This window comes from Phyllostomus hastatus, unplaced genomic scaffold (assembly GCF_019186645.2).
Source record: "Phyllostomus hastatus isolate PE091 unplaced genomic scaffold, TTU_PhHast_1.1 phas_scaffold_216, whole genome shotgun sequence".
NCBI classification, from domain to species: domain Eukaryota; kingdom Metazoa; phylum Chordata; class Mammalia; order Chiroptera; family Phyllostomidae; genus Phyllostomus; species Phyllostomus hastatus.
This window is the reverse complement of record NW_025334018.1, coordinates 22,882,641-22,909,667: the sequence shown is the minus strand read 5'-3', so window position 1 is coordinate 22,909,667 and position 27,027 is coordinate 22,882,641. Positions and strand designations below refer to the sequence as shown.

At 63.9% G+C, this 27,027-nt stretch overlaps 1 protein-coding gene across 1 annotated transcript; it reads left to right on the top strand.

The window, feature by feature from the left end:
• The first annotated feature begins 174 nt into the window (after window positions 1–174).
• On the top strand, window positions 175–22,408 carry SLC44A3 (solute carrier family 44 member 3). Its single transcript, XM_045861749.1, has 6 exons — window positions 175–223; window positions 2,612–2,744; window positions 3,368–3,533; window positions 18,653–18,790; window positions 20,793–21,023; window positions 21,990–22,408. The coding sequence occupies exons 1-5, from the start codon at window positions 175–177 to the stop codon at window positions 20,826–20,828; spliced, it is 522 nt and encodes a 173-aa protein (XP_045717705.1). The 3' UTR covers window positions 20,829–21,023; window positions 21,990–22,408.
• Window positions 22,409–27,027: the final 4,619 nt, after the last annotated feature.

The window sequence follows — 27,027 nt, the reverse complement described above, 5'->3', positions numbered from 1 at the left end:
TGGAGACAGGAGGAGGAGGAACGGAGGCCAAGGAGAGGGGCCCAGGGCGGGGGCGGGGGGGGCCAGCGTGGGCCGCCCCAGAACCCGCGGCAGCAGAGAGACGGCCCCGGGGCCAGGAGCTGCGATGAGTCGGGTCAGCGGCAGGGATGGACCTCTGGGTTTCGCAACGCGGAGATGACGCCCGACAGCTCCGGAGACGCGTGGGCGGTGCGCTGCAGGGGAGGTGGGAGACGCAGAGAGAGTGCAGGTTGTGGCCGTGGAAGGAGCAGGGAAGAGGCAGGAAGCCGGAGGAGGAGAGGGCGTGCCGGGCAGATTCTTGGAAAGGACGTGAGATAAATGAGAAGGATCGTGTAGAGAGGAGTGTCCGCGTGGAGCGAGAGACCGGGGAGCTTCGGTGCCTCCGAGCCATGGGGAGAGAGGATGTGGCGGGGCCTGGGGTCAGGGACAGTTTATCACCCTGAGGGGATCAGATTGGGGCCCACGCTGACGGCGGGTGGGCGGGCGGGTGGGGGCGTGGCCTCCAGCAGGGGCTCCTCATGGTTTCGTGGTTTCATTTTCTCAGAAACAGCAGGGAAGGCCCTTGGGGGGGTGGGGAGCGGGGTGCGGATGGGGAAAGCCTTGGAGGTCACTGGGATGGTATCTTCTGATTTCTTGTTGGCTGCTTTCTCGTTGCTGTGATAGCCGCTGTTCAGCACGACGCCAGCGTGCAGCAGATGCTTAATGAGCCGCTGTGCGTTTCAGCACTGGAATCCTGCCCACCTGTACGTCCACTGTGGGCAGCCCCGTGCTGGGCTTACTGTTCCAGGCCCCTTCTGCGTTTGACCCTCTCGGCAGCGGCGTGAGTGGCAGGTAGAGCTGGGAGTGCAGCCCCAGGGCCGTGGGAAGCAGGTGACTCGGGGAGGATGAACTGGGGTGTGAAAAGGCCCCACCAGCCCCCACACTCAGGCTGAGATCCGTCAGCCCTGGGGGTCAGTGCAGACATGTGACTCGGCCCACGCCTGTGACCCTGCCCCGGGCTTCTTCCTGTCTGTCCTTTCTATGTTTGTGGTGAGAGAACTGAGGCCCAGGTGGCTTCTGCCACGTGTCCGAGCAGAGCCTGGAGCCGAGTCCCTTCTTAGTTCAGTGTCCTTTCCCCTACCACCCCAAGACCTGTGGTCCAGGCCTCTGTCTGCAGGCCAGGTCCCAGGAAGTGGGCTACGCTTCTCAGTAGCTATAGTGTAACAAACCTTAGTGACAAAGCAACTGGCCCTGGATGGGGCCCTTGAGTGCAGGGACGCAGCCCTCCAGGAGAGGGCAGCCTTGCCCGTGAGCTGGCCCCCCACCCGGTTACTTCCCAGGTGAGGCTGCAGAGGTTTGCTCACAGGGGGTTCTCCGGCAGCGCCCTCACCCCCAGGTGGCACTGGCCACGTCTGGAGACATTTGGGGTTGGCATGACGTGGGGAGTGGAAGGGGGTGCTCCTGGCATCGAGTGGGTAGAGGCCAGGGACGCTGTGGAACACCCCACGACGCACGGGCCCGGCCCTGCCCCGCCCCCACCCCCACAAAGAAGGACCTTGCAGGAGCGGCAGCTGGTGCAGAGAACTGGGGACAGCCTGGGAGAGGCAGAGCCCACACCCTGCCCCGAGACCAAAGCGGAGGAACACAGAGGGGCAGCTGCCGCGGGTGCTCAGAGATGGGGGGCCCGCCCCCAGTCACGGGGGGGGGGCCCAGGGTCTGGGGGCCTGCGGGGGCCTCGATGTCGCACCTTCGCCGCCTGGCGCCACGTGCCACGCGCATGCTGAGCTGGGATGGGTGTGCCTGTGCCGTGGGCAGCGCAGGGCACCCCCCTTCCCCCTCCCGTTCCAAGGAAACAGCCTCCGCCCCAAACCCAGTGTGGTGTTGCGTGCCCGTGCCACCGCGGCCCCTCCCGGCACCAGCGTGCTGCTTGGCGGAGGTTCGCCCATCCGACCCCCCAGCCCTGCCCTGCCCTGCCCTGCCCTGCCCTGCCCGTCAGCCTCGTCCTGGGGACGCTCTTCCGAGACCCACCTGCTCTGGAACCTTCTGAGACCTGCCCACTCTGGGACAGCAGCCGCCCTTGTCAGTCAGGGCTGCCCTGAGACAGGGACAGGGACAGGGACGTGCCCCTCGGCAGCAAGGGCCCCGTGTGCGGTGAATGTCAGCGCCCCCTGCAGGCCAGGCCGCCCGCCCGCTCCTCCGCACAATGCGACTCTTGCTGGGCGGCACCCAGAGTGGGGAGCGGGGAGCGGCGCTGCCGGAGTCTGTCTCGCTTCCTTCGCCCAGACGCTGCCGTATATGTCAGAGACGCCGGGGCCGTGGGCCTGAAGGCCGTCTCCAGCCATGACCGGAAACGGCGCTATCTTTGAATGCCGCGCAGGCTGCAGGCCCGGAGGACCCGAGGGCCCACCTTCCTCCCGGGCTCACCGAAAACGCGGAGCGGAGAACCTCCAGAAGTCGCACGGGGTGCAGAGCTGGGCTCTGGATCCAACGCACGCAGGCGACGTGGAGTCGGCCTGTGGGGCCGAGTCGGGGGTTTCTAGGTGGGGGCCCGCAAAACAGAGGCACCCGCACGAGTGGCCGGGTTGTGGGGCCGCCTCGAGGGCCTCGGTCTGAGCCGGCCTCGTGCTCCTGAAATACGACGGTGGTGCTCATTACCAGTCTGGAGTGGCGTTCCTGGGGCCCAGTTCCTGTCGTGGTCCCTTACCGGGGAGTCTCCCTCAAACGGCCTCAAGGAGGGGGTGTCCAGGGTAAGGAGGCCGAGCAGCTTGACCAGGCTCCCCGGGCGGGGAAGGGCTGGGGTTTGGGCGTGGGAGGGAGGGTGGCCGTGCGGCCCCGCAGACATGGGAAGCACACCGGGAGACGCTGTTCTCGCAGTGAAGCCTGAGACGGACCCCCCAGACGGACGGCAGGTCCCCCTGTCTGCTCTAGAAGGGGCTGCATTTCCTGTGACATGGGGCTCTGTGTCACAGAGTGCGGCGGCCGTGGTGGGAGGCCGTGGGTTTCAGAGTCCAGCGGGCCCCGCTCTCCGGGCTCCTGCCGCGCGCCGGGAGCAGGGAGGCGTCACGGAAGCTCTGCGACTCTCCGAGCCCTGGTCCTCACGCCCACGCGGTGGGGTGAGCGCTGACATTCACGTCGCCTCGCCTACCAGCCCGTCCCTGTCATCACTGCGTTTGGAGTCCTTGCGTGCCCGGTGCCTTGAGGGCTTCTCGTGTTTGCCACGGAGGTCGTACACGACGGTGGCACTTCCCTCGGCGTGGGCGTCCGCGTGCCACGGAACGCCACAGGCCCAGTGCGAGGAGGGGCGGCCGTCGGACCACCTCCTGTCTCTGGCACGACACGGCGTGAAGCATGTTTGTGTTCTGCTCCTCAGGAGCGGCCCGGGTCACCGGGGACGGCCACGTGGAGTACACGCCGCTCGAGGGCTTTCGGCGCCTGTGGGGGTACCCCCTGGTGGGCCTGGTCCGGACCAGCGAGTTTGTCCTCACGGGCCAGCAGGTGACCGTGGCAGGGGCGGTGGTCGCCTGTTACTTCAACAGGTAAGTCCAGCCCGTGGCTCCCACCGTGGTGTCCGCGTGCGTCGTGTTGTACATCCCGAAAGGAATGCTGGGATTCTGGTGTGACCCCTTCAGTGGCTCTGGCAGGAGCTAGGCGAAGCTGGAAATCTGTCTGGACATTTATTTGGTGGTGAAAAGCAGTGGTGTCTCCAAAATCTGCCACAGTTCCGTGCTCTTTCCTTTTTCTTTATCCTCACCGAGGATGTATTTATTGATTTTAGAGAGAGAGAGGAGGTGTGGGGAGAGAGGGAGGGAGAGAGAGAGAGAGATCAGTTACCTCCTGTACATGCCCAGACCGGGAATCGAACCCTCAACCTTTCGGTGTACAAGACGACGCTCCAACCCACTGAGCCACCTGGCCGGGGCCTGAGCTCTTTGCGTGAAGAAAGAAAAGTCAGAAGAAGCCAAACGGGGAAATGATCGTTCTGCTTAGAAGGGGAGAGGGCCGACAGGAAGGTCTCGCTGAGCTCACCCTGCGGACCAGTCCCGGTCTGTGTGGGCTCCCTGCAGCGACTTCCAGGAGCCCGACTCCGCCCCCCGGAGAACGAGGAGGGCTCTTCTGCGAGGTGGAGGGGAGGAAACGCCGAAGGGACGGAGAACGGGAAGGAAAGAGCGAGAGGTCAGGGCGCGGATGAAGGGGACCCAGTGTCCGACTAGACTAGCGTGGGCCCCGGAAACGGAGACACCAGGAGCGATGCCGTTGTCCAGGGCGGTTTCTCGGAGCCGGAGGGCCTGACCTCAGGCAGGGCCCTGGAAGCTTCTAGATGGGGGGAGAAGCAGGCGGCAGGCCGAGGACCCCGACCCGGAGCGGGATGTGAGATTCGGCTGCAGCTCGGCTCCCGGACCCCCGTGGGGCAAACCCGCCCAGACCCTCCGGAGAGGGGTTTCCGGCCTGGGGTTCCCGCCCGCCCACGCCGCCAGTCAGAGGGGAGCAGAGTCGAGTTCAGGGTCGCGTCCCGGTGTGCTGCTGAGCCTCCCCGGGAACAATCAGGCCCCTTCCTGGAGGCGGGGCCTGAATCAGGCGGGTTTGCAGGTTTCGGGGCGGCAGAGTGGCGGCCCCAGGGCTAGACCCGGTGGGCGAGGGCTGCTGGGGTGCGGGAGAAGGTCTGAGAAGGGGAAGTGGGGACTCCCATGGCACCCCGCTTGCTTTTCAGGGTGGGCGTTGAGTGACTGTGTGAGCCGGCTTGGGTTTACAGGGCCCTCCTTTTCTTTCTTTCTTGTTTTTGGAAGACTTTGTTTGTTTACTTTCAGAGAGGGGAAGGGCGGGAGAGAAACATCATTGTGTGAGAGATACACAGGTTGCCTCTCGCCAGGCCCACAACCGCGGACCTGGCCTGCAACCCAGGCATGTGCCCTGGCTGGGAATTGAACCGGCGACCTTTCAGTTCACAGTCTGGTGCTCAACCCATTGCCTTGCGCCTGCCAGGGCGGAGGGGCCCTGTTTGTCAGTGGTGTCTCCCATGCCGGGGTGGCCCGGCATCTGAGGTCTCCCAGACGAGCCCTGGGGAGCCCTGGGCTGGAGCCGGTGAGCGCCGACCCTGCTCCTGGGACCCTGGAGTCTCCGTGGAGATGTGTTACGGACACGGGCAGTCGGGACAGTGGTCCACCCCGTCCCCGTGAAACCTCGGAAGGCCTCACCCCCAGTGTCAGCAGCACCCAGGGGCTGTGAGCCGCCCGGGTCCCCGCCGGATGGGAAGCAGGCCCCCCTCCCTCCCCCCCGGGCACCACAAGGCCTTCAAAGGCTCACAGGCCTCCTCGATGGAAAAGTAAACATTCTTCTTTAAAAAAAAAAAAAAATAGAGGAAAGGAGATGTGTCAGAGTTTCCTGGCCTGTCCGCTCTGCCAGATGATCGGATCCGAGTGCAGTCTTGTGGGTGCAGTCCCGCCCCCCCCGCCGTGCCGCCTCCCGGGGACACATGTGGGCCCTGTCAGGGCTGCGGCGCCCGCCGCCGCCCTCCCGCATGCTCTGCTCTCTCTCCCAGGCGATCGATCAATAGCAAGTGGGGCCCCTGCCAGCTCTGGGAACCCTCCTGGCCGCGCTCCTTCCCTCCGTCAAATAGAGGCTCTCGTGGACGCTCGTCCATGCGCAACCCGCCTGCTGCAGCGCCGCCTGCCGGGAGGCCACCAGGCTCCACTTGGAACCCGAGAGGCCGCTTCTGGGAAAGGCCTCGCTTTCTGGAACCGGCCTCCGCGGGGTTCACTCGCAGGGTCAGGACGCGTGCCTGGGCCGGCGCTCCCCTCTGTTTGACCCCCAGGTTTGGGGGTGGGAGGGAAGGCCAGCTGCCTCTTCCTCCCACTTCTGTCCCTGCTTGTGAAACCAGGATCTGCGTTCTCGGAGCCGTGTCCTGGCAAGTCCCGTAAATGAGTCACAGGACGCGACCTTCGTGCAGCAGGGGTCATCTGGGTTTCAGGGGCCTCCAGCTGAGCCCGAGGCGAGCTCCCGTCCCAGCTCCCAGGGGGCCTAGTGGGCCCAGGCGGCTCACGGTCACCTCCCAGGCCCCGTCCTGCTCGAGTGATCGGGGAGTGATTGTCACGACCCAGCCAGGGCAGGCGGCCTCTCCGTGGGGGTTTACACCGCGAGGGTTGTTGTAGAAGTAAGCTCCTGAAAAAGAAGATGAGAGTCGTCAGCAGGCACCCTGAAGGGCTGGTGGGGGTGGGGGGGTCGGTGTTGTCAAGAGGGAAGCTGGCTCACTTCAGCCCACCGGGGCCCTCGGTTTGTGCCACCCGAAGGGAAGAGTTCCACCTCCGTGGCCGGGGCGCGTGGCACCACCGTGTGTCCTCAGTGCCGTGGCCGATGGGACCGGGACGTGCTGTCCCCTTTCCAGCAGTGTTGTCTCTTCCCGTTCCCAGAAACGAAAGCGACCCCCCTGATCGCCCAGTCGTTTCGTCTCTCGCCACCCTCCTCTGCCACCACCCGGGGACAGCCGTGAAGGGCTCACTTCCGGTCCCTCTGGCGCGGGTCCCCAGAGCCGCAGTGCTGTGCCTGTCCGGCGCCCTGCAAGACCAGGTGAGGCAGCCCTCGCCCCACACTGCGGGGTTTGTGGCAGGAACGGGACCCAGGACGGCGGCCATCCCCAAGGCCGCGCCCCTCCCCCACCCCACCCACTCCTGGCAAAGTGTTTACAGTTCCCTGTGCTGGACTCTCCACCCACCCACACAGTGCAGGGGGTGGGGGGGGCCCTTCCCAGTGAGGTGGGCTCCTCCTCCAGTAAATGCCGCACAAACGGGAGGGATTGGTCAGAGGAGATTTAAACCAGTTTTCCTGGAGCATTAGAGGCCTTTTCTTTTAAAGGAGGAAAATACACTACAAGACAATCTTTGTTTGTGTTAAAACATCCCCTGCCTTTTGTGTTTCCTGGAGGGTGCCTTGAGGAGTTACTGGTGAGTGTGTGTGTGTGTGAGAGAGAGAGAGAGAGAGAGAGAAGAGAGAAACGGGCAGGGTGACCCAAATCTCAGCCCAGAGGACAGGAAACTGTAGGCCTTTGTGCCGGGGTTTTCTCCCCCGGCTTTGATTTCCGCGCACAGCGGGCTGTGAATGCCAGCGGGAACGGGAGCCCCAGGGAAACAGCTGTTCTCATGGCGTCTCTGCCAGCAAACACGGGAGGGCGGGGCAGTTCCCAGCTCCTCCGCTGCCGCCCTCTCCCCACCCCCGCCTCTGCCCGGGGCACCGGCCAGGGGAGTTTCTCCAACCCGACTCCGCCCTGGGGCCTGGTGGGCTCCTCAGCAAACTGGAGAAGTTTCACATGTGCATTCCTTAGTACACTTCAGAGCTGTTCTTGTTTATTCTTTTAAGTAGACATCTGAATTGTTGATATTTTTAAGTCCATAATCAAAATTTGAGATTAGTGAGTCAGGGAGGAACAGTTGATGGAATTTCACATAAAGCTATCCAGCTTTCTTATCTTGAAATGCCCGCAGCCCAGGTGTCCCTGCCCGCTCCCCTGCCCGCTCCCCTGCCCGCCCCCCCTGCTGCCCAGACCCCCTCGGAGAGTGTTTCCTCGTGTTTCTATGGAAACGATGCTTTGTAAGTACCAGTTACGTGCCCACATTAAAAAAGAATTAAATTTAACTTGTTCGGAAATCTATAGTGCAACTTTCAGGGCTGAATTTCAAGGCATAAATTAGTCTAAACATATCCCTTTCGGGGCTGAATTTCAAGGGCTAAAAAATGCAAACACTTTGGGGACTTGAGGTGGCATTTCCACATCCAGGTGAAATCTAGCTACTCTGGCTCCTGAAATTTTGAAATTCATCCTTCAATTTTAGGAAACTTGGAGAAGGACTTCTTGAATGGAACATATGTGAGTGTGTGTGTGTATATATATGTTCACATATATGACTATACTCATATATTTCACATATGTCTATATATTCATACACAATCATATTCACATATTTTTATATTCATATCTATATGGATGAAGAAACTTTATTGGCTCACCCAATAATTAAATGAGACAGATTAGCAAGAGAAAATGACTAATTTTTTAAACAGATTTTATTCGTTTTTAGAGAGAGGGGAAGGGAAGGAGAAAGAGGGAAACATCAATGTGTGGTTGCCTCTTGTGCGCCCCCTACTGGGGGCCTGGCCTGCAACACAGGCATGTGCCCTGACTGGGAATCGAACCGGGGACCCTTTGGTTTGCAGTCCTGCGTGCAATCCGCTGAGCCGCACCAGCCTGAGAAAATGACTAAACTCAATTGCGTGCGTGTGGGAACCCCAGGCACAGGAGCCAGTTCAGAGGCAGAGCGGGCAGCTGAGGGACACACGGCTCTCTGAGCTGAGGGGGAGCCGCAGCACCTGCAGCTGAGGAGGGTGGGACGCTGTTGCAGGCCAAGGAGGAGAACAGATGTCCGGTGATCAGCAGCTTGTCCTGCCCTGTAGGTGAGTCAGAAATGTTGTTTCCAGTGGTCACTCCCCTAAGGGGCAAGGCCCCGGATTTAAATTCTCTGGGGGGAGAGGGAACAGCTTCTCCTGAGCCTGCAGGGGCTCGACTGCCTTGGGCTCCAAACAGCGCACACGCCGAAAAGGCACATCCCAGGGAGGTCTGTTCTGCGTGTGTGTGTGCGTGCGCGAGTGTGCGTGCAAGATAATCCTAAATTAAGGAGCAGCAGGGGACTTGCCGTCCCCCCCGAGCACCTTGCGCTGTGGGCACACACCGCCTTCCATAGACCTGGAAGAGAAGTCGGCGGGTTGGTCTAAAAGGATGTTGATCATCCCCGCCCCCACCCAGTCCCATACGGACCACGGGGCCAAACCCCCTTCCAGTGATGTCGCTGCTGGAGACATGTGTCCCTTCTCAGGGAGAAAGCAGCGGGCTTGCTCGGCAGCCCGGCAGCCGGCAGCGCGCCTGCAGCTGAACCGTGTCACACGGGCCTTCGCACGGCAGACGGCTCTCTCCCAACCCCAGCCCGGCCGGCCGGCGAGCACCCCGGTCAAGTTTCGTGCAACGGAATCAGCGTCGGGACGAGAAAATGTCCATATAAGGCCGAGTGATGCCTGGTTTCCCAGAGAGGACTCCTCCAGGGTTGTTTACCGGCATTTTCTTCTCAAACTGCGGGCCGGGGCAGGGTGCAGTCAGTCCCCTCATCCCCAAGGGCTCCTTTAAATCACTCACTCTTGGGTTATACGCCAGTCCAAGTTACATTTCAAAGGACTGATTTATCCCTTGAAGTTCAGCCCTGAAAATCTCATCATCGGAGTCCTTTCCAAAAAACATGAGCTTGTCTCTTTCTTTTCAATGTGAGCACGTAACTAATATCTACAGAGTGTCCTTTGTTTTATCGCCTTTGGCATGTGAACTTGTCATGATGACAAGCTGGTTTGAGAAAGCGAAGTTTATGATTGAAGACACCGAAGGGGGGACGAAGGAAGGGAGGGTTTTGTTGTTGTTTTTTTTAATGGACCCCGAGAGCCTAGTTTTTACGTCCGATAGTAGATACGGACCAACCAACCCACTCCGCTTCCTTTGGGGTCAACAACTGAGGTCGACAGCAGCGGCAGCGGGCAAGCCCAGGAGAGAGGAGTTGGGGTGGCGGGTAGTCATAGTGACGGTAATAAGCCCGAGCCCGCGCGCAGTGGCAGAGTTTCCGCCCGCGCTGCGTGAGCACGGCTGTGGCACGGCCCCAGGTGTGCGATCTCCGGGCAGAAACGGGGCGCCTTGCAGAACCTGCCGCGCGCCCTCCTCCCCGGCCTGTTCCTGACTCTGCCCCTTTGGCTCTGCCCCAGCCCCAGCCCCAGCCCCAGCCCCAGCCCCAGCCCCAGCCCCTGCCCCAGCCACGGAGTGCCTGGTCCAGGTGCGTGTTCAGGTGCTGCTCCAGCTGTCTCTGCCGTCTGGACAGATGCCTGCACCCTCTCAGCCAGGTACGTCTGCCCCACGCGACACACGGAGGGACCGGCGGGGGCGGGGCTCTGTCTCTTAGGTCAGGCCTGGCCACTTCTGTCTGGAAGCGGCCAGGCTGTGTCAGAATCGTAGGCTGTGGGCCGCACCGTCTTGGGCACACTGAGCACCTCTGCCGGGGTCGCGGGAGCGGCCACCGAAAGCGGCCGTGGCAGGGCCTGCTTGTGCTTCAGGAGCACTTGATTGACAGGTGCTGACGTTCGAAGTCCATGTAATTTCCACGTGTCAAGAAATCTTAGGATGTTTTTTTTCCAACCATTTAACATGTGAAAATCCTTCTCCGCCCTGGCCAGGGGACGGCGGGCAGGCGGTCTGCTAGATGTGGGCCGGAGCCCGCAGCCCCGACCAGAGGGCCCGGCCGGTAACGCTGCCCTCCAGGCGAGGAGAGAAATGGGTTGCTCCTCTCGGGAGTAGAAGGGGGCAGGCTGCGGACGCCCGGGCCCGACGGCTGCGGCCCGTCGCCTGGGCTCATTTCCGGTGTCTTCCGCAGGCACTGGAATGTTTCGGAAGTAGGAAGAGCTGCCCCCCGGATTTTTGTACATCTCACTACCTCTTCCTTTCAAGCTAGCGACATTCCTGGAAAAATCTCGTACTGTCATTGTCCGAATTCCAGGGCTTTTTCCCTGGTCCAAAAACCAGGATTGGTCCATCTTTATGCAAATGAAGGATCCAAATTTACACAGTGTGATTGGTTCAAGTTGTACTGTCCCGATTGGTCAGACTTCAGCCTCCTGATTGGCAGATGAAACCACCCCGGTCAGTAAAGAGGCAAATGAGGAAACATCTGTGCAGCTCTGATTGGTTGGGGCAGGTCTCAGCCCATTGGTGGAAATAGGATTCCAGGAACTCCCTGCTGCGGCTGGGCTCGGCCCCCAGGAGCACCGTGTGTGGGGGAGGCTGGGGGCTCAGCCTGCGGCTTTTCCCCGAAATGCGTCCTGCCTGCCAGGCCTCTGCAGACTGCGGCTGCTAGACTCTGGCTATGGATGTGGGCCCAGTTACCCACAAGGAGTCCTCCTTGGCAGGAGTATCCCCTATCAGGGTCTGCAACCCAAACCAGCTGTCAGAGCATCTTTAAAGCTTGGGATGGCTCCTGCGGCCGACGTGGGCCTGGCAGGGAGGCCCGGGATCCGAGAGGCTGAGAAAGCAGAGGAGGGAGAGGGGGAAGAAAGGGGAAGAGCTGATGCGCATGTCGACGGGGAGAGGTCACGTCTGGTCTGAATCAGCCGCTGGGAGCGGACAGAGACGTTGACGGGTACAGATAAGTCGTGCGGGATGGCGGTCAGCACTGGGCTGACCTCACTCGGCAGTGGACGAAAGAAAGGGGGCCGAAAGCGAGGCGAGGAACGTGGCCCTCGCAGTGTTTCGCGGCGCTGGAGTGAGTCACTCGGGGAAGGTGTCCCCGGAGACCAGGCGGGAGAGAGCCGAGGCTCCTGCCATTCCCCGGGTTCCGTGCAGAGGAGCCGGGCGGTGCGGGCAGAGGGCGGGGCCGTGGGCAGTGGGCGGGGCCGCCCGCCACCCCCCCAACCCAGACACTCCCCCTGACGCAGCGCCAGGGAGCTGGTTGTGTTTGAGCGTCGCCGCTCGAACGCCCCGCCTGTGCTCCCCGGTCCCGGGGGGCGGCGGGGGGCCCGGCTGCGTTGTGTGGACGCCCAGGCTGAGGCCAGGCAGTGACTCGCTCCCGGAGGGCGAGGGGCGTGCGGTCCCTCATAGCTTCTCAGTACTGGTCTGTCTGCAGCACAGATACCAGATACGTGCGCGTCTGCACAAAACTGCGTGTACGCCTCGCACACCTATGTGTCCACTTACGCTGTATTCAGACATCTGAACTCAGGCCCCATGGGGGAGGGGACTGGTGACACGGTGAGGCCTTGAAGGAGCTGCCGAGCCTGTCTGGGGGGATGGGGACAGTCTGAGGCGTGGCGTGAGACTGCGAGGTGACAGTCGGAGGGGTGGCAGCATGGGGGGTGACAGTGCGGAGGGGTGGCAGCGTGGGGGGGGTGACAGCGTGGAGGGGTGACAGCGTGGAGGGGTGACAGCGTGGAGGGGTGACAGTGCGCGGGGGTGACAGCATGGAGGGGTGACAGCATGGAGGGGTGACAGCATGGAGGGGTGACAGCAAGGGGGGGTGCATATGTGAGTGCCGGAGCGAGGGCTGTGGAAGGTCGGCAGAGGCGAGTGGGCGAGGGAGGAAGCACTTGGACTTGGCAGTTGGGGAAGGTGTCCTAGCAGACACCGGGCCCGGCAGACCTGGGCACGGAGTGTCCTGCAGGCGACCAGCTGGCGGCAGCAGCAGCAGCCGCTGCCGCCGCCGCCGCCCTGGGCTCGGTGCTTCCTTGGACGCCGGTGGAATGCTGAGCCTGTGCGCTGCTGGACAGCCGTTGTGAGAATTCGGTGCAGCCCTCGGGGCTCACGTCTCCTGTCCAGAGACGAGCATGCTCAGGCTTCGAGAGGGCACGTGGCCAGCAGAGGTGCGGCAGGGCCCTGAATCCTGTCCGGGTGCCTCTGGGACCCGAGCCCGTGCCCACCGCCTGGGATGGGTGTCCCCTGTCCCAGGCAGGGTCCTCAGAGGTGAGGTGAGGTGCTGGGGTGCAGCAGGCCCGTGAGAGGCGGGGTTTGCGGAGGAGGGACAGGAGGGGAGCAGGGACACCGCAGGGACACTGGGGGCCCTGGGGAGGTTTGAGGGGCGGCCGCCTCCCCCGCAGGCAGGTCAGCGTCAGAGCCTCTTGGGGGCGCAGGCGGGCTGCTCTGGGGGTCTGCAGGCAGGGGCCCAGCGGCGCCCCCCCCGCCCCTTGTTTCCAGGAGCCTGGCAGACCGAGGCCTGGGGGCCCCTGCGAGCCGGCCCCTGCGAGCCGGCCCACGCGAGCCGGCCCACGCGCAGGAACGGCCGCCTTGGCCCGCTTCTTCCGTGTGCACGGCGGCATCCGCACGCAAGTGCCTCCCGTCCCGAGGACACGCTGGCGGGTCCAGGGCGCTTCCCGGGGCCTCCAGAGAGTGGTGGGCACTCCCGGGGCCTTCCGGCATCCCCACCGTGGCCCGTGGCCCGTGGCCCGTGGCCCGTGGCCCGTCAGCGCAGCACAGAGCGTGTCAGTGGCGCCTGCCCAAGGCGTGTTACTGAGGAGCCCTGACTGGCGTGTTGCTTGGTTTCCGAGGACGTGGCCTCCAGACTGTGTGAGGACCGCTGGCTGCCGTGGCGTTGCCTGGCAACTCTGCGGCACCGTGGGCTTGCCCCTTGGGGAGGCCACTTGGCTGCCAGCGGGCGCTCCTTGGGTCGGCTGTGCCGCTCGAGTGCAGTTGTCTCGTCTCCCCAGCATTTTGCATCTGTCGGTCATCTGGCCGTTGTTGAATTCACTGTTTTATGCTTTTTTTAGTCACATTGAGCACCCCGTCCCTCTCCAGCCCTCTGCTCTCTTGAAGCCGTTGGAGTGGGGGCAGGAGCCAGCCGGGGCAGGCTCAGGTGGCGTGTCTCCTCATGGGGTGTGGCCTGTGCCCCCTTCCAGAAACTGGGGTGAACCCTCCCACCTTGCAGAGTTTCTGCAGCGTGAGGGGTCCACCTCAGTGACCCCAAGTCCCTGGTGCGGGTTTCTGACCCTTCTTGTGGAGACCGGGGCACGTGGGTGCCGCCCTGCTGCCCGGCAGCGGCGATGCACCTTGTGTGGGACGTGGGCAGAATGGAGAAACGGTGAACTGTGTGTTTCCCCGTCACCTGCCACGTGACAGGGCCATTTTCCCCCACACTGGACTTCTTACCCACGGCGAGGACTTACTCTGGGGCCACGGAGATCAGCGAGGTTTTGGCTCGCTCTGACGTCAAGCCCCCAGGATCTTGGCAAGTGGAGCGAGACCGTGGTGGGCCGGGGGGCACCACCCCCCCGTGTCCCCTGACAGTGACACCCCGCACTGCTGCGGTGGGTAAAACCGGGGCGAGGGCAGCGCACGGTCTGCGGCGCCCTCGTCCCCGCTCCGCTGGGGGCTGTGGTCCTGCGGCGGGCGAGCGTGCGGGAGCGGCCAGGGGCTCGGGGGCAGGACGAGAGGGCGCGGGCAGACCTGAACGCAGCCCTGGGCACCCGGCAGCGTCTGGATGTGAGCTGCAGATCGAGGAAGCACAGGCTGCTGCTCCTGGCACTTGATCGGAAACGCCGCGGCTTCCCGGCTTCCTGGCTCACAACTAGCCTGGTCAGAAGGGCCCCAGGCGTCTGGCCATGTCCAGCGCCCGGGAAGACTGGCCGCTCCTCGGACAATGCGCACAGCCCCCCCCACCTCCCAGCCTCCGCTGGCAGCGCCCGGCTTCACCGCGCACAATGCCCGTCTCTGTCCGCTGGGCTTTGTGGCAGGCCGGCTCCGACAGCCCGGGGCCTCCCTGCTCTCCACGCGGCGCATCAAGGGCAGAGGCACTTGGCGACTTTTCCGTGCCGGGCCCCAGTTCATCCCGAGCCAGCTGGCAGGGCTCCAGCGGCCCCCCCCTCCCTGGGCCCCAGGGCCACCTGTGCCCCCCAGGGCCACCTGTGCCCCCCAGGGGTAGGGCCGCGACTCTGTGTGCGGTTTCTGTGGCACAGGCGTGGATGTGCGGGGCCGGTCGGAGGAGGGCACGGTTCTCGCGGCGACAGCCAGGCCATAGAAGGGGCCTCGTCGGGGGCGTCATTCCGTCCACCTCTGAGGGGCAGCAGTGGTTCCGTTCCCTGCCCCACGCCCCCCTCCCCCCTCGCCCCAGACCCCCTCCCCCGGCTGCTTCGGGGCTATTCTGGGCCAGCCAGCTGACGGCAGAGCCGGGGAGACGCCTCCACACGTGTGTGTCTGAGGAAGAAGCGCACGTGTGTCGCCGGGATGGTCTGCATCGCGGCCCATTTACACACGGGGCTGGTCCCCGCGGCCCAGCTGCTGCGCCGCGAGGCGGCCCTGGGCTTTAGATAGAAAGGAATGGAGGCACCTGTTCGCCAGAGGCCCCAGGCTGTCGGGACGGGACCGGCCGCGTCCCCGAGGTCCCGCCGCCACCTGCCTCGGGCTTGTTGTGGGGGCCGGAATGCAGCAGCAGGGTGAGGCCCGGACCCTCCGCCCCGTGGGCCCTCGCCCCTTCGCCGCCTCCTGGGGCCAGGCCCAGCGAGCAGCCACCTCTGTCTCAGCCCGGGCCCTGAGGTCCCTCCTGACGGGAGCGCCTCCGCCCTCTCCGGGAGGCGGCTGGCATCTGTGACCAGTGGTTGCCTCCACGCAGAGCGGCCGCGTGGTTAGAACACGCTCACTGCCCTGCCCCCGCCCCGGTCTGCGGCTGCTGCCGAGGCCCAGGCCCCGGTGACTGCCCCGCTGTCCGTCTGCTTGGGCTCTTCCCATGGTGCTCGGTTTTTAAAACAATGAGCATGAAGATAGTAAAGCCACTGTCCTGAAAAGTAAGCAAAATGCCAGTAAGTGCAAAAAGAACAAACAGACCAGCACCGCTGTGTTCCTGCCTTCCCAGCCGGTCTCAGCCCGGGCCCGTCCCCGCAGGGGCCGGATCTGGCCTCGCCCGCCCGCCCACCTTCGGGCTGGATTTGGGCAGCTGTGGCCGGTGAACTCTCGAACTGCCCTGCCTGCCGGGCCCCGTGGCCGTGCTCCGCCTCCCAGGCCCGTGTTTGTGGCGGAGACACGGGTGGCGTGTGGGGCCCGCTGGTCCCCGAGGTGGTGGCGGGTCCCCGAGGCGGTGGCATGTGTGGGGCTGTGTCCGGCTCGGGCTGCACCGCAGCCCCGACCATGCCGGGGGTGGGGGGGGGCACCGAGAAAGCCCGCTCTCTGTGTCCGTTGTCCAGCGTCTCGGGCATGTTCGGAAGTTCTGGAAGTTCTCGTCCTCAGTGAATCCCCCTCCACCCTCCTTCGTGGGGAAGGCCTTTCAGAGATGAAGCCCGAGGTTCACAGCGCAGCTTCCTCCGCAGAGGGGGCCCTGCTCACCTTCCCAAAGGGTCAGCGGAGCCGCGGCTCACGGTTCCTCCACCCACAGCCCACAGTGGGGGGCGGCCTCCTCCTCGGGCAGCTGGGGTCGGGGAGAGGGTCAAAGGAGCGAATGCCCTCGGGGTGTAGGGAAGGCCCCCCGGACACGCCCGCCATCACCGGTGACTCAGTCACACTTGGAAGCTGCACACCTGCCCCCCGAGGGCACAGTCTGGCCAACAGACCGCAGACACCGGTCAGGACGCGGCCTCCGGAAGGGGTGGAGAGGACCAGAGTGCCTAAGACCCCCCTCGCCCCTCCAGAACTCATCTTCTCGGCCCCGGCTTCTGGCTGCTGATGGGCCAGCGAGCTCAGGGCGTGGACCGGCACACAGCCACCCCGAGTGACCCAGACAGGGCCAGTGTCCGTCCGCTGTGGGGGCCTCAGTCGGCCCTGGGGGTGAGCCCTGGGGTGGGCGGGCTCTGCGGCCCCACAGAGGGCGCTGATGGGAGAGGGAGGGAGGGAGGTCGGCCCGGAGCCGCACGGGGCAGCGTGGGGAGAAGTCCCCGGCTGACCGTCACTCCAGCCCGGTGCCCTCTGTCCTGCCCCTGAGGTCTGGCTCCCGGCTCCCGGCTCCCGGCTCCCGAGACTCGTCTGCACCACACGTCTCTGCCGGCCGGAGCCTGACCTCCCTGCCTGCTGCTGCCGCCTCTGCCCTCCCCCCACCCGCCCCCTCCCCCTCCCCCTCCCCCCCCATTTCCTGCGCAGGACAGCAGCCTGGCGGGGGTGGGGGGGGACCAGCTACGTGTCACTTCTGAGAAGTGCTCCTGGCACTCCCCCTCACCCGGCCTGCGCTCTGGCCCCTGTCGCTGTCCCATTCCTGCCGACTCGTGGGTCAGTGCTGACGTGTCCCGATGGCCCCACAGGGCCGCCCGCCCCGGCCTCTGGGACAGACCCCGGGGGCAGTCCGAGAGTCTGGGAACTGGGCACTCGGCACCAGGGGGGTCCTGCCTCCTGGCCGGGAGTGAGGAGGGGACCCACAGGTGCCGCCGTGGTCGGGTCGGGAGTCCTCCTTTCTCGCCTGTGTCTGGTCTCCTGGTTCGGCTCCAGGACAGGAGACCTGCCCGGCGGGCCGTGTCTGGTCCCAAAGGAAGGGCCCGCACGTAGCGCGACCTCTCCTGCTCTGTGCTTGCGGGCCAGCTCTCGGCCCTGGCGGCCGGTGTGGCTCGCGGGCTGGGTGCCATCCGCACACTGGAAGGTCGCGGGTTCGGTTCCTCGTCGGGGCGCGTGCCCGGGTTTCCAGTTCGGCCCCCAGTTGGGCCCCGTGAGAGGCAGCCCGTGGTCGCCCCTCTCCCTCCTTGCGTCCCCCTCTCTGAACATAAGTCTGTGCACTTAAATTTGAAAGGGGTGAGCGCTCAGGGTCTCCTGCATGACTTCCGCAGCAGCAGCAGCAGCAGCAGCAGCACACGTCAGCTGCTCCTCTGGGTCCCCGGCCCCTCCCGCGTCCGGGTCTGCCGGTGGCCTGGCGGGTCCCCCGTCCTGGTCCTGTCAGCCCAGCAGGGCAGGTGCTCGGGGGCCACGCGGGTGCTGCCCCCCCCCCCTCCGGCAGCCTGGCGGGTGAGCAGCTCCCCTCAGAAGAGGTGTCAGCGAGCTGCCCCGGAGCTGCGGGGACGTTGGGTCCGGGCCCCGCCCCCGTGTGTCCCCTGACCCCACGGCCCGTCCAGGCAGGAGCTCTGGGTCTGTCTGCCGTCCTCGGGACAGGACACACACGTGACTTCCCGTCAGAGCCATCGAGCGTCCTTTTCCTGGGCGCCACACGGTGATGGAAGATCAGTGGTCTGGGCTGGGATCTGGGAGTCCACACGGGCAGGGAAAGTGCCACTTTATCCTTTGATCCTCGTAGCCAAGGAGTGAAATCCATTTACTGCTGTGGGGAGTGGTGCGGAAGGAACGGATTACTGGGCCCCCGGCCTGGGCACAGGATGTCCCAGGAACTGGCACCCCAGGGTGGGTCCGGAAGGCCCCCGAGAGCCTCAGTTCGGGGGTGGGGCTGGGGGCTGGCGACAGAGCCCAGGGCGAGGCTGGCGTGTGCTGGGGCCCGGGGCGGTCTGGAGAGCGAGCCCCGCTGGTCCTGGGCCTGCCCCTCCCGAGTGTGGGCAGAGCTGCCTCTGTTTCCTGGTTGTGGACAGCGAGGCCAGGTTCGGTGAGGGTGGGGAGGGGACCACCCTGGATGACATGCCTCCTGTGTCCCTGGGCAGGGGTGGGGTGGGGGCTCGGCTCTCTTCGCCCCCGCAGACCGTGGGAGGGTCCATGGGCCCGGGCAGCTGGTACGCTGCCCCGCCGCTGTCCTGGGCCGGCTGCTGGGTGTGAGTCGAGTGTCCACCCTGAGTGGGTGCCGGGGGCCCAGGCCCCTCGAGGGTGCCCGGGGGACCTTCGGGCTCCGTGCTCACCCACCACCAGGGTGTGCTCTGCCCGCAGCTCGGACCCTTCCTGTCTGGCCCCCAGACCCCGCTGTGCTTTGAAAAACAACTTATTAAAAACAAAAAGAAAGAAAGACGTATTCTTTACCCCCTGTTCCGTGTGTTTGTAGTGGGATACTCGGTCCTCAAACCGGCCCCGGGTACGCACCTACCTTTTCCGCGTGCTGCGGCTCTCTGCGGATATCCTCGCGTGTCAGACTTTAGGATGGACTGACTCGAGGATTCACGGTGACCGTTTCTCTCCTGCAAACATTCCGTGCCGATACTACATTGTCCTGAAGGCGGGAGCTGCAGGGCTCCCCCGTTTCACGGCGGCCTCTCGTTTCAGCACGCGTACGCCGCCGCCGCCATCAACGGGACGGATCTCGGCACGTCGGCCGGAGACGCCTGTGGGCTCCTGTCCCAGAGGGCGCGTCGCCTCGCGGCTGTCAGCTGCTTTGGAGACTTCGTCGTCTTTCTAGGAAAGGTGAGGCGTCTTCCCTAAAATAACAACTACAGGCGGGTGGGATCCAAAAATGAGGTCATGCCATGGGGCTTGGAACGGGGACGGGCGTTTCTCGCACGCGAGTCTCGGCTGGACGCCCTGCGTCCCCGTGGTGTGCGTCCTCGGCCCCGGGAGGGTCCCGGCGGGTGACGTGTGCGGGACCCCGCGGGCGCGGGAGCCCCGCTCCGAGGCCCGTCCTCCGACCCGCCCTCGCCATCCTTCCCAGAGCCCCGCCTGTTCACGTGTTGGATGCAGATGCCACCAGCCTCCGAAAACGGCCCTCTGTGGGGGCAGTGTCATGAAATAGATGGGACAGCGTGGGGACTGACAGGCTCTCTGCTGGGTGGAGAGGCGTCTGGTCCCCACGCAGGCCTCCGGTCGGGGCCAGGGCCACCGTCCTGCTGTCCCGGAGGCGTTCTCCTCAAGGGACCGCCCGCCCGTGACCCCGTGCGGCGGAGGGGCTTGTGGGCGAGGGGCCAGCCCGAGGCTGGGCTCGCGGACGCGACGCCCGGTCTTCCTGGCTGTGGACTCACCCGACAGGCGCCCCTTGCGGGGTGCGGGGAGGAGGGGCTGGCATGCCAGCGACGCGGGTGCCCCGGCCCCACCTCGAGGCCCCCCGAGGAAGGTTCCTTATGCTGTGCCAACCCCCCTGGGCCCCTCTCCACGGGACCGCCACCCTCTGGGCCTCACTCTGCGCCCCCCACCCCACTGGCCGGGCTGGTCCCACTTCCGCTTGGCTGCCCTCCCGATTCCTGGCCACAGACGGGCCGCCCTTGCCGCCCAGCCGCACTCCTGCCGGCCAGGCGTCCTCCCGGCCTCCAGCCTCCCGCTCCGGGACCCGCCTGCGGGGCCCGACTGGGCGAAGTCCTGGTCTCCAGTTGGGGCCCGGCCGGCGCCACACGTGGGGGCGCCCGGCTCCCGACTCAGCGCGCCGTGCGTCTGCGGCCTCTGGCTGTCCCCGCGCGTCGCTGTCCCCGCGCGCTGGGGCTGACAGGTGTGCGTGGGCTGCGCACCTGTCCCCAGGCTCACTGGGCCTGGGCAGCGCCCTGTGGCCGCAGCTCCGGGAGCGCGAGCTGACCGAGCCTTTCAGAGCGGCCTCGAGCCGGTCGCAGCTCAGCAGGCGACCCTGTTGGCGCTGTCGGGGTGCGACGGGTGATGCAGGGGCGCGGGCGACCTGGTTTCCAATCACTGCCTCCAGACACTCTTTGGAAGGGGGTTTCGTCTTCACGACAGACTTCTGTTTCATTTTACTGTGGGGGGACAACCCATTTTTCCTGCATTTCCCACGACGAGCACAGGACTGCTAGGACTTTCTAAGGAGTGTGTAAAACCCAGGGGGTCTTTGGGCTTTGGGGATCGAGCAGCGTCCCGGTGGGCACGTCACTGGGGGTCTCCGAGGGCAGGGCGGACGGCGGACGGGCTGCGTTCTGTCCGTCGAAGGACCAGGCACCCGGCTGGTCCTGCCCACGTCCCGCTCCTGGAAATGGGATGATCGCCTGCTGGTCACCGAAGCCCGGGGCACCCCCAGAATCCGCCCCCCCACTGCCTGGAAGGCGTTCTGCTCTGTCCTCGGGCCCAGACAGTCGGTCACGCAGCACAGCCGCCCGTGGGCTGCTGCGCTGCCGCGGGCAAATGGCGCGTTCACAGGGGGGTTGTTGAGCGAGAGGCCTGCCGCGGAGCGAAGGGAAGAACGGCCGGTCCGCGAGACGCGCGCAGCCCTCGGCAGCGGGGAGCGGGGCTCGCAGACCCTCCCGCCCGCGAGGCAGCCGGGTCTCCCCGCCGTCCCCACTGTCCCCGCTGCGCATGTCCTCCTCCTCCCCCTTCGGGGCCCCCCGTGTCCCGCGAGCGTCCCCGGCAGCGGGGCCCACACACCGTCACACACACATGCACTGAGGGTGACACGGCGGCCCCCCCCACCCCCCATCCCCCACCCCCCACCCCCCGCGACAGCCTGCTCACGCGCCGCGCCCTCCCGCCCTCACAGGTGCTGGTGGCGAGCTTCACCGTCCTCGGGGGCTGACGGCGTTCAACCACTGCCACACGCTGCCGCTGTGGGCGGCGCCCTGCCCCTGGCCGCCCTCCTCGCCCCCCTCGTGGCGCACGGCGTCCTGTGTCCGCGGCCATGCTGGACGCGCTCCTCCTGTGCGTCGCCATCGACCTGGAAACCGACGACGGCTCCCCCGGAAAGCCCCACTTTACGGACCGAGAGCTGCTGGTAAGTGTGCGCGGCCCCCTCCCAGGCGGTCTGCCCCTCAGGGTGCCCAAGACCTGGGGCCTCCGCCAGGGAGCCAGCCTCAGGTGGGCCCTGGGGCCTCGCTCTGCAGCCCTCTGCCCCGCACCGGGCCCGCCCGTCCCGAGAGCGAGACCTGGGCCCTGCGGCCTCCCTTGTGGCCACCTCCCTGTCAGCACGGACCCAGGGGGCTGCCCCCAGAGCAGCCCGAGTCCGCCAGTGGTCCGGCCCTCAGGTGTCCTGGGGGTGGGACGGGGGCCCTTTTCCCAGAGCCGTGCTGCCGCCCATGCGTGAGGCCTTCCTGCCGTCTGTCGGGGGCCCACAGTGCCGCGGGCTCTCCCCGTCTGTGCCCGGGTGCACCCCCCGGGGAAGGCCGCACCCCGGACGCGCACAGCCTGCGCTGCCCCTCTCCGGAAATAGCAGGCAGCTGTCCCCGGCAGCGCCTGCAGCACAGCTGTCCCTTGCCCCGTCCTGTGCAGACGGGGACGCTTGGACAGCTGAGGAAGTGTCGCTCATCTCTTCCTGTCGCCTGGGGCCAGGGCTGTTCCGATACTTCTCTCCATTCTCTGGCCACAGAACCTGGCTGCCGCCGCCCCGGGGCCCCTGGGTAGAGGAGCGTGCAGGGCACCGTGCCGCCCAGCCGGGCGCTGAGCTTCAACGGGCACGTCCGTGGTTTCATGACAACGTGCCCCCCCGCCCGCCCCACGTAGACCACAAAGCCACGACAGCCCTCGCGCTTACTCGTGCGTGGCAGTGGGAAGCCGGCCCGGCCTTTTTCCCCCTGATTTACAATCCACCTGGGAACCTCCCTCACCTCACACGCACACAGCGACATTGTAACCCAACAGGGGCACTTTTCCAGGACTGAATTCCCCAAATGATGCGGCCGGGTAGGCGGCTGCCAACCAGGTGGGCCCTAACCCCGGGCTCGTTCGCTCTCTCCTTTCCCAGAGTTTCGTGAGACGGATCGACAGCTTACACGGCGGGAGCCCCGCGCGGGGCGAGGAAGGGACGGAGCTGCGGCCCCTCGGGCGGTAGGGCCTCTGGGCGTCCGCGCCGGGAGGGCCCCCTCCGTCTGCGGGCCGCTCACGGAACACAGCCAGGGCCCGCAGACCTGCCCCCCGCCGCGTGGTCCTGCCAGTCCGGCCGCCTCCCAACCAGTGCTGCCACCAGAACAGTGCTGGCACCGCCTCTGTGCTTACCGCAACGGGAAACCTTTCAACAGCGTGTTCACGTGCGTCGGTGCAAAGGCACACCGTTCACACACACTCGCTCCAGGGCACACCCTCACTCGCCTCCGTGAGCAGCCCCAGCAGAGATCTTCGGAATGTGCCCCCCGCACCCGCCCCCCCACAGCAGGGCGTCCCAGCCCTCCCAGCCCGGAAGTGGGCGCAATACGCTGTCACTCTGCAGGTGCACCTCCTAGACTTTGTGACCATCGCAACCAGAACTGCCACCGGACCAGCCCGGTCGCAAACCAAGGCGGGCCCTTCGCCAGATGTCGGTGAGCCGGTTAGAAGGACCAGGCGCCGTCGTCCACGTCAGCGGACGTCCTGGAGACGTGGCTTCCCACCAGAGCCCCGCCCGGACCCCGTCCAGGGGCTGAGATGCCCCACCTGGGCAGGTGTTTGGGGGAGGGGCGGGGGGCTCCTCCTTTTCAAAGTTTTGAGCAAATCAGAACCTGTTTTGTGTTGAGTGGCAGCCCTGTTCCAGTCCGACGAGAAGGGGAACAGCTACCCATCGTCCTAAGGGAGGAACGGGACCGGTGGCTGCCTGCCTGCGGGACCAGCAGCACCGGCAGGCCGCCCGGGCCTCCAGGGGAGGCGGGCAGGAAGCAGCCGGGCCCAGCTCTGCCCTCCCGACACGAACATGGACGGCCACTTCGGTCTTCAGCAGCAGCAGCGCCCACGGGGTCCCCAGAGCAGGTCCTGGGAACCGTCCCCGAGGCCTGACAAGCAGCAGACAGGGCAGGGCGTTCGTGGGGACACGGCCCCGCACCCTCGCCCTCTGCCTCGGGGGCCCGCAAGCAGGTGTGGTCCGCAGCGGGGGCCCCCAGAGCTGGTCCTGTCGGGTGGGGCCACTCGCCCGAGACACGTGCCCCTGTGGGAGCTGCCAGCTCTCTTTCCAGAACAGACTTGGTCGTCACTGCAACTCACTCAGCGCCCGGACCTTCTCTGTGTCGCGACCGGAGGCCAGGGGCTGCGGGCAGTCACGTCGCACGCCTGTGTCCGTCGCCACACACCAGGTTCTGCTCCCGACGCAGTTTGGTTCTCTCCCGAACAGTGGGCAGTCACTAGGAGTCAGAAACGAATCGATTGTTTTTAAAGTGATGGCATCCTGATTTTAAAATTGTGTTCGTCCAATCATCTCGTGTGCTGTATTTCCACGTGATGCCTTCTTTCTAAAACTTTATTTTTCAGTTAGAGTTGACATACAACCTTGTGTAGTTTCAGGCATGCGCCTCACAGCGTGGTTCCCCGGCGAGTCCGGTGCCCACTCATGCATCACGCAGAGTGGCAGCGTCACTCCCTGCACTGTCTCCGCAGCGGGCGGCTGGTGCTCCTTCACCCTTTCCCCTCTGCATCCACGCCCCTGCCTGCCCACACCCCCCCCCACCGTCCTGCAGCCCTCAGCCCGCCCTCTGTGTCTCTGAGTTTGTTTCTGTTTGTTCGTTGGAGTTTTTATGTTCCACGTGTAAGTGAAATCATGTGTTATTTGTCTTTCTCTGTCTGACTGACTTCACTTCGCACAGCACCCTCCAGGTTCATCCAGGCCGTTGCAAATGGCGAGGCTCCATTCTGTTTTAAGGTAGCGTTCCCCCGGGCAAACGTTCCGCGGCCTTTCATCCGCTCGCCTGTGGACGCCTGCCTGGGTCGCCGCCCTCGCCGGGCCACTGTGAGTGACGCCGCAGGAGCCGCGGGGGTGCAGATGCCCTTCTGCGTTGGCGTTTCGGGTTTCTTCAGATAAACACTCAGAGGTGGAACTGCTGGGTCACATGGTAGTTCTACTGTTAATATTCCGAGATAGCTCCATGCTGTTCTCCACAGCGGCTGCCCGAGTCTGCATCCCCACCAGCCGCGCACCAGGGGTCCCTTTCTCCGCTTCCTCGCCAGCACCCATGGGACGGGTGTGAGGTGGCGTCTCACCGTGGTTTTAGTTTGCATCTCTGGTGATGAGCGGTGTCGGGCGTCTTTTCGGGTGTCTCGGCCAACCACACGTCTGACCTCCCTGGAGAAGCATCTGCTCAGGCCCATTTTCCAGTGGGATGTCTCATGTTTGGTGCTTGTTTTCCCCGGCATTGAGCACGTGAGTCCTTCACAAATGCTGGGCGTGTCATTGGCAAATGTCTCCTCCCATTCGGGAGGTTGCCGTTTCTTTTTGTCGACGGTTTTCTTTGCGATGCCAAAGCTCTTTAATTTGATGGGATAGCCTTGGTGTACTCTGGATGTGTTGTCCTTGCCAGAGGAGACACAGAAAATTACTAGACCAGTGTCAAAAAGCTTATTCCCCTTTTCCTTCTAGAACTTGTATTTAAATCTTTAGTCCACTTTGAGTTTATTCTTGTATGTGGTGTGAGAACGTGGCGTGGATTCACGGTTTCGTGCTGGTCTGTCCAGTTTTCCCAACACCATTTGTCCAAGAGACTTACCTGTGCACCCTCGTACCTGCGGCCTGCTTTGTCAGATGTGAGCTAGCCATACGTACGTGGGTTTGCTTCTGGGCTCCCGGGTCTGTTCCGTCGGCCTGTGTGTCTGCCTGCATGCCGGTCCCGGGCTGCTATGACTCCCACAGCCTGGAAGTACAGTCTGGTGTCAGATAAGGTGATACTTACAACTTATCCTTCTTTCTCGATGTTGCTTTGTCTATTCAGGCTCTTTTGTCGTTCCACGTAAACTTTAGGATCATCTGTTCTGGTTCTGCGAAAAAATGGCATCGGCATTTTGATGGGGTTACGTCGACTCTGTAGGTTGCTCTGGGCGATAGAGAAGCTCTCACGACGTTCGTTTTTCTAGCCCATGAGCACAGTGTATGCTTTTTATCCGTGTCTGCAGTTAAATTCAGAAAGGCCTTTTCTGAATATAGATCTTTTATCTCCTTGGTTAAATTTATTCCTGGGTATTTTTATTCTTTTGGATGCAATGGTAAGTGGGAGTGTTTTCTTAATTTCTCTTTTGCATAGTTTGTTATTGGTGTATCAAAATGCAACCTATTGGTCTCCTGCAACTTTGCTGAATTCAGTTAACAGCTTTTGGGTAGAATCCTTAGGGTTCTTTCTTGTAGTATCATGTCATCTGAAAATAATGACAGTTTTACTTCTTCCTTTCCAACTTGGGTGACTTCTATTTATTTTTCTTGTCTGATTGTTGTGTCTAGGACTTTTAATACTGTTTTGATAAAAGTGGTGAAAGCAGACACCCCGGTCTTGTTCCTGACCTAAAGGGAAAGGATTTTAGTATTTCTCCACGGAGTGTGACGGTATCTGTGCGTTTGTCATAAACGGCCTTTATTATTATGTTGAGATATGTTCCCTCTGTCCCCACTTTGCTGAGAGCTTTTATCATGATGGGTGTTGGATTTTGTCAAATGCTCTTTCTGCATCCATTGATACGATCATATGGTTTTTATCCTCCATTTTATTTATGTGGTGTATCACATTTACTGATTTGTGAATCAGTGTTCAGCTGACAGTCTTTTGGGGGTGCCCTTGTAGGTAACTAACTACTTTTCTCTTGCTCCTTGTAAGATTCTCCCTTTGTCTTTAACCCTTGGCATTTTAGTTATGCCGTGTCTTGGCGTGGGCCTCCCGGGGTTCATCGTGTTGAGGACTCCCTGTGCGTCCGGGACTCGTGCGTCTGTTTCCTTCGCCAGGTCAGGGAGGGTTTCAGTCACTGTGTCTTCAGACGGGCTCTTGGTCCCTTTCTCTCTGCCTCTCCTCTCCCTCTGGGGCCCCTGTGATGCGAATGTCGTGCTTGGTGTTTCCCCAAAGGTCCCTTCGACTGTCATCTTCTTTAAAGGTTTCTTTTTCTTTTTGCTGTTTCTGACTGGGTGTTTCCCTCGACCTTGCCTTCTCGATCACCGGTTCGACCCTCTGTGCCACCTGATCTGCTGCCGCCTCCCTCTAGCGCATTCTTCATTTCCGGCTGGGTCTGTGTGACATCTCCCGTCTCTTCCCCGCCGAAGGGGTTCAGACTCCATCTGCTCTTCCCCCCGCCCGCCGAGCATCTCTGCAGCCAGGGTTTGGGGCTCTGTCCCCCCCGCCCCCCGGCAGATCGCCGGTCTCCGTTCTGTTTAGTTCTCCTTCTGGCATGCTGCCCTGTCGTTTCGTTTTGGGGCCTGCCTTAAACCTCACGTTGCCGACTCCCTGCGTTTGTTTCCCTGTGCTCCGCAGAGCTGCTGCGTCTCCCAGTCCCGAGAGAGGGGTCTGATAGAGGGAGTGTCCCGTGGGCCCGGAGGAGCAGCCCGCCCCCAGACATCTGAGCCAGGTTCTCCAGGTGTCCCTTCTGTGGGTTGCCTGTGCCCCCCGCCCCCGGCCCGGCCTAGCTGGGCTTTGGTTGCTGCTGGCAGGCTGGTGGCTGGGGCTTGCCCTCGGGCCGGGCTGCCAGTGCAGCCGGTGAGTCACTGTTTGGGGACTGGCCCCACGGAGCGGAAGCTGCCTTAGAAGGGCTCTGGTGTCGGCCACGGCCATCTGTCAGGTTGTGGGGCTGGGTGGGAGGGGCTCTGGTGTGGGCGGAGGCCAGCCACCAGGTGTGTTGGGGCTGGAGTCTTGGGAGGGGCTCTGGCGGGGCCGAGGCCAGCTGCCTGTTGCACCGCGCTTGGGGCTGTTCGCTGGGGGCTGCAGAGTGACCTGGGGTCGGCCACCACTGCCTGGACTTGGGGCTGCCGTGCGCGCTGGGGCCGCCGCTGCCGCTGCCGCTGCTGCTGCTGCGTGTATGGTGCTGTCCTTCCTCCGGGGAGTCCGCTGCCCCAGCTGACGCTGGTGGCGCGGGTG

Bases quoted from the DNA above. Each gene is read 5' to 3' on its own strand.
- SLC44A3 (XM_045861749.1), top strand. From the start codon at position 175: ATGACGCCCGACAGCTCCGGAGACGCGTGGGCGGTGCGCTGCAGGGGA. The intron at 2,745-3,367 runs GTAAGGAGGCCG...TCTGCTCCTCAG, and splicing joins TCAAGGAGGGGGTGTCCAGG to GAGCGGCCCGGGTCACCGGG. The intron at 3,534-18,652 runs GTAAGTCCAGCC...CTCTCGTTTCAG, and splicing joins GTCGCCTGTTACTTCAACAG to CACGCGTACGCCGCCGCCGC.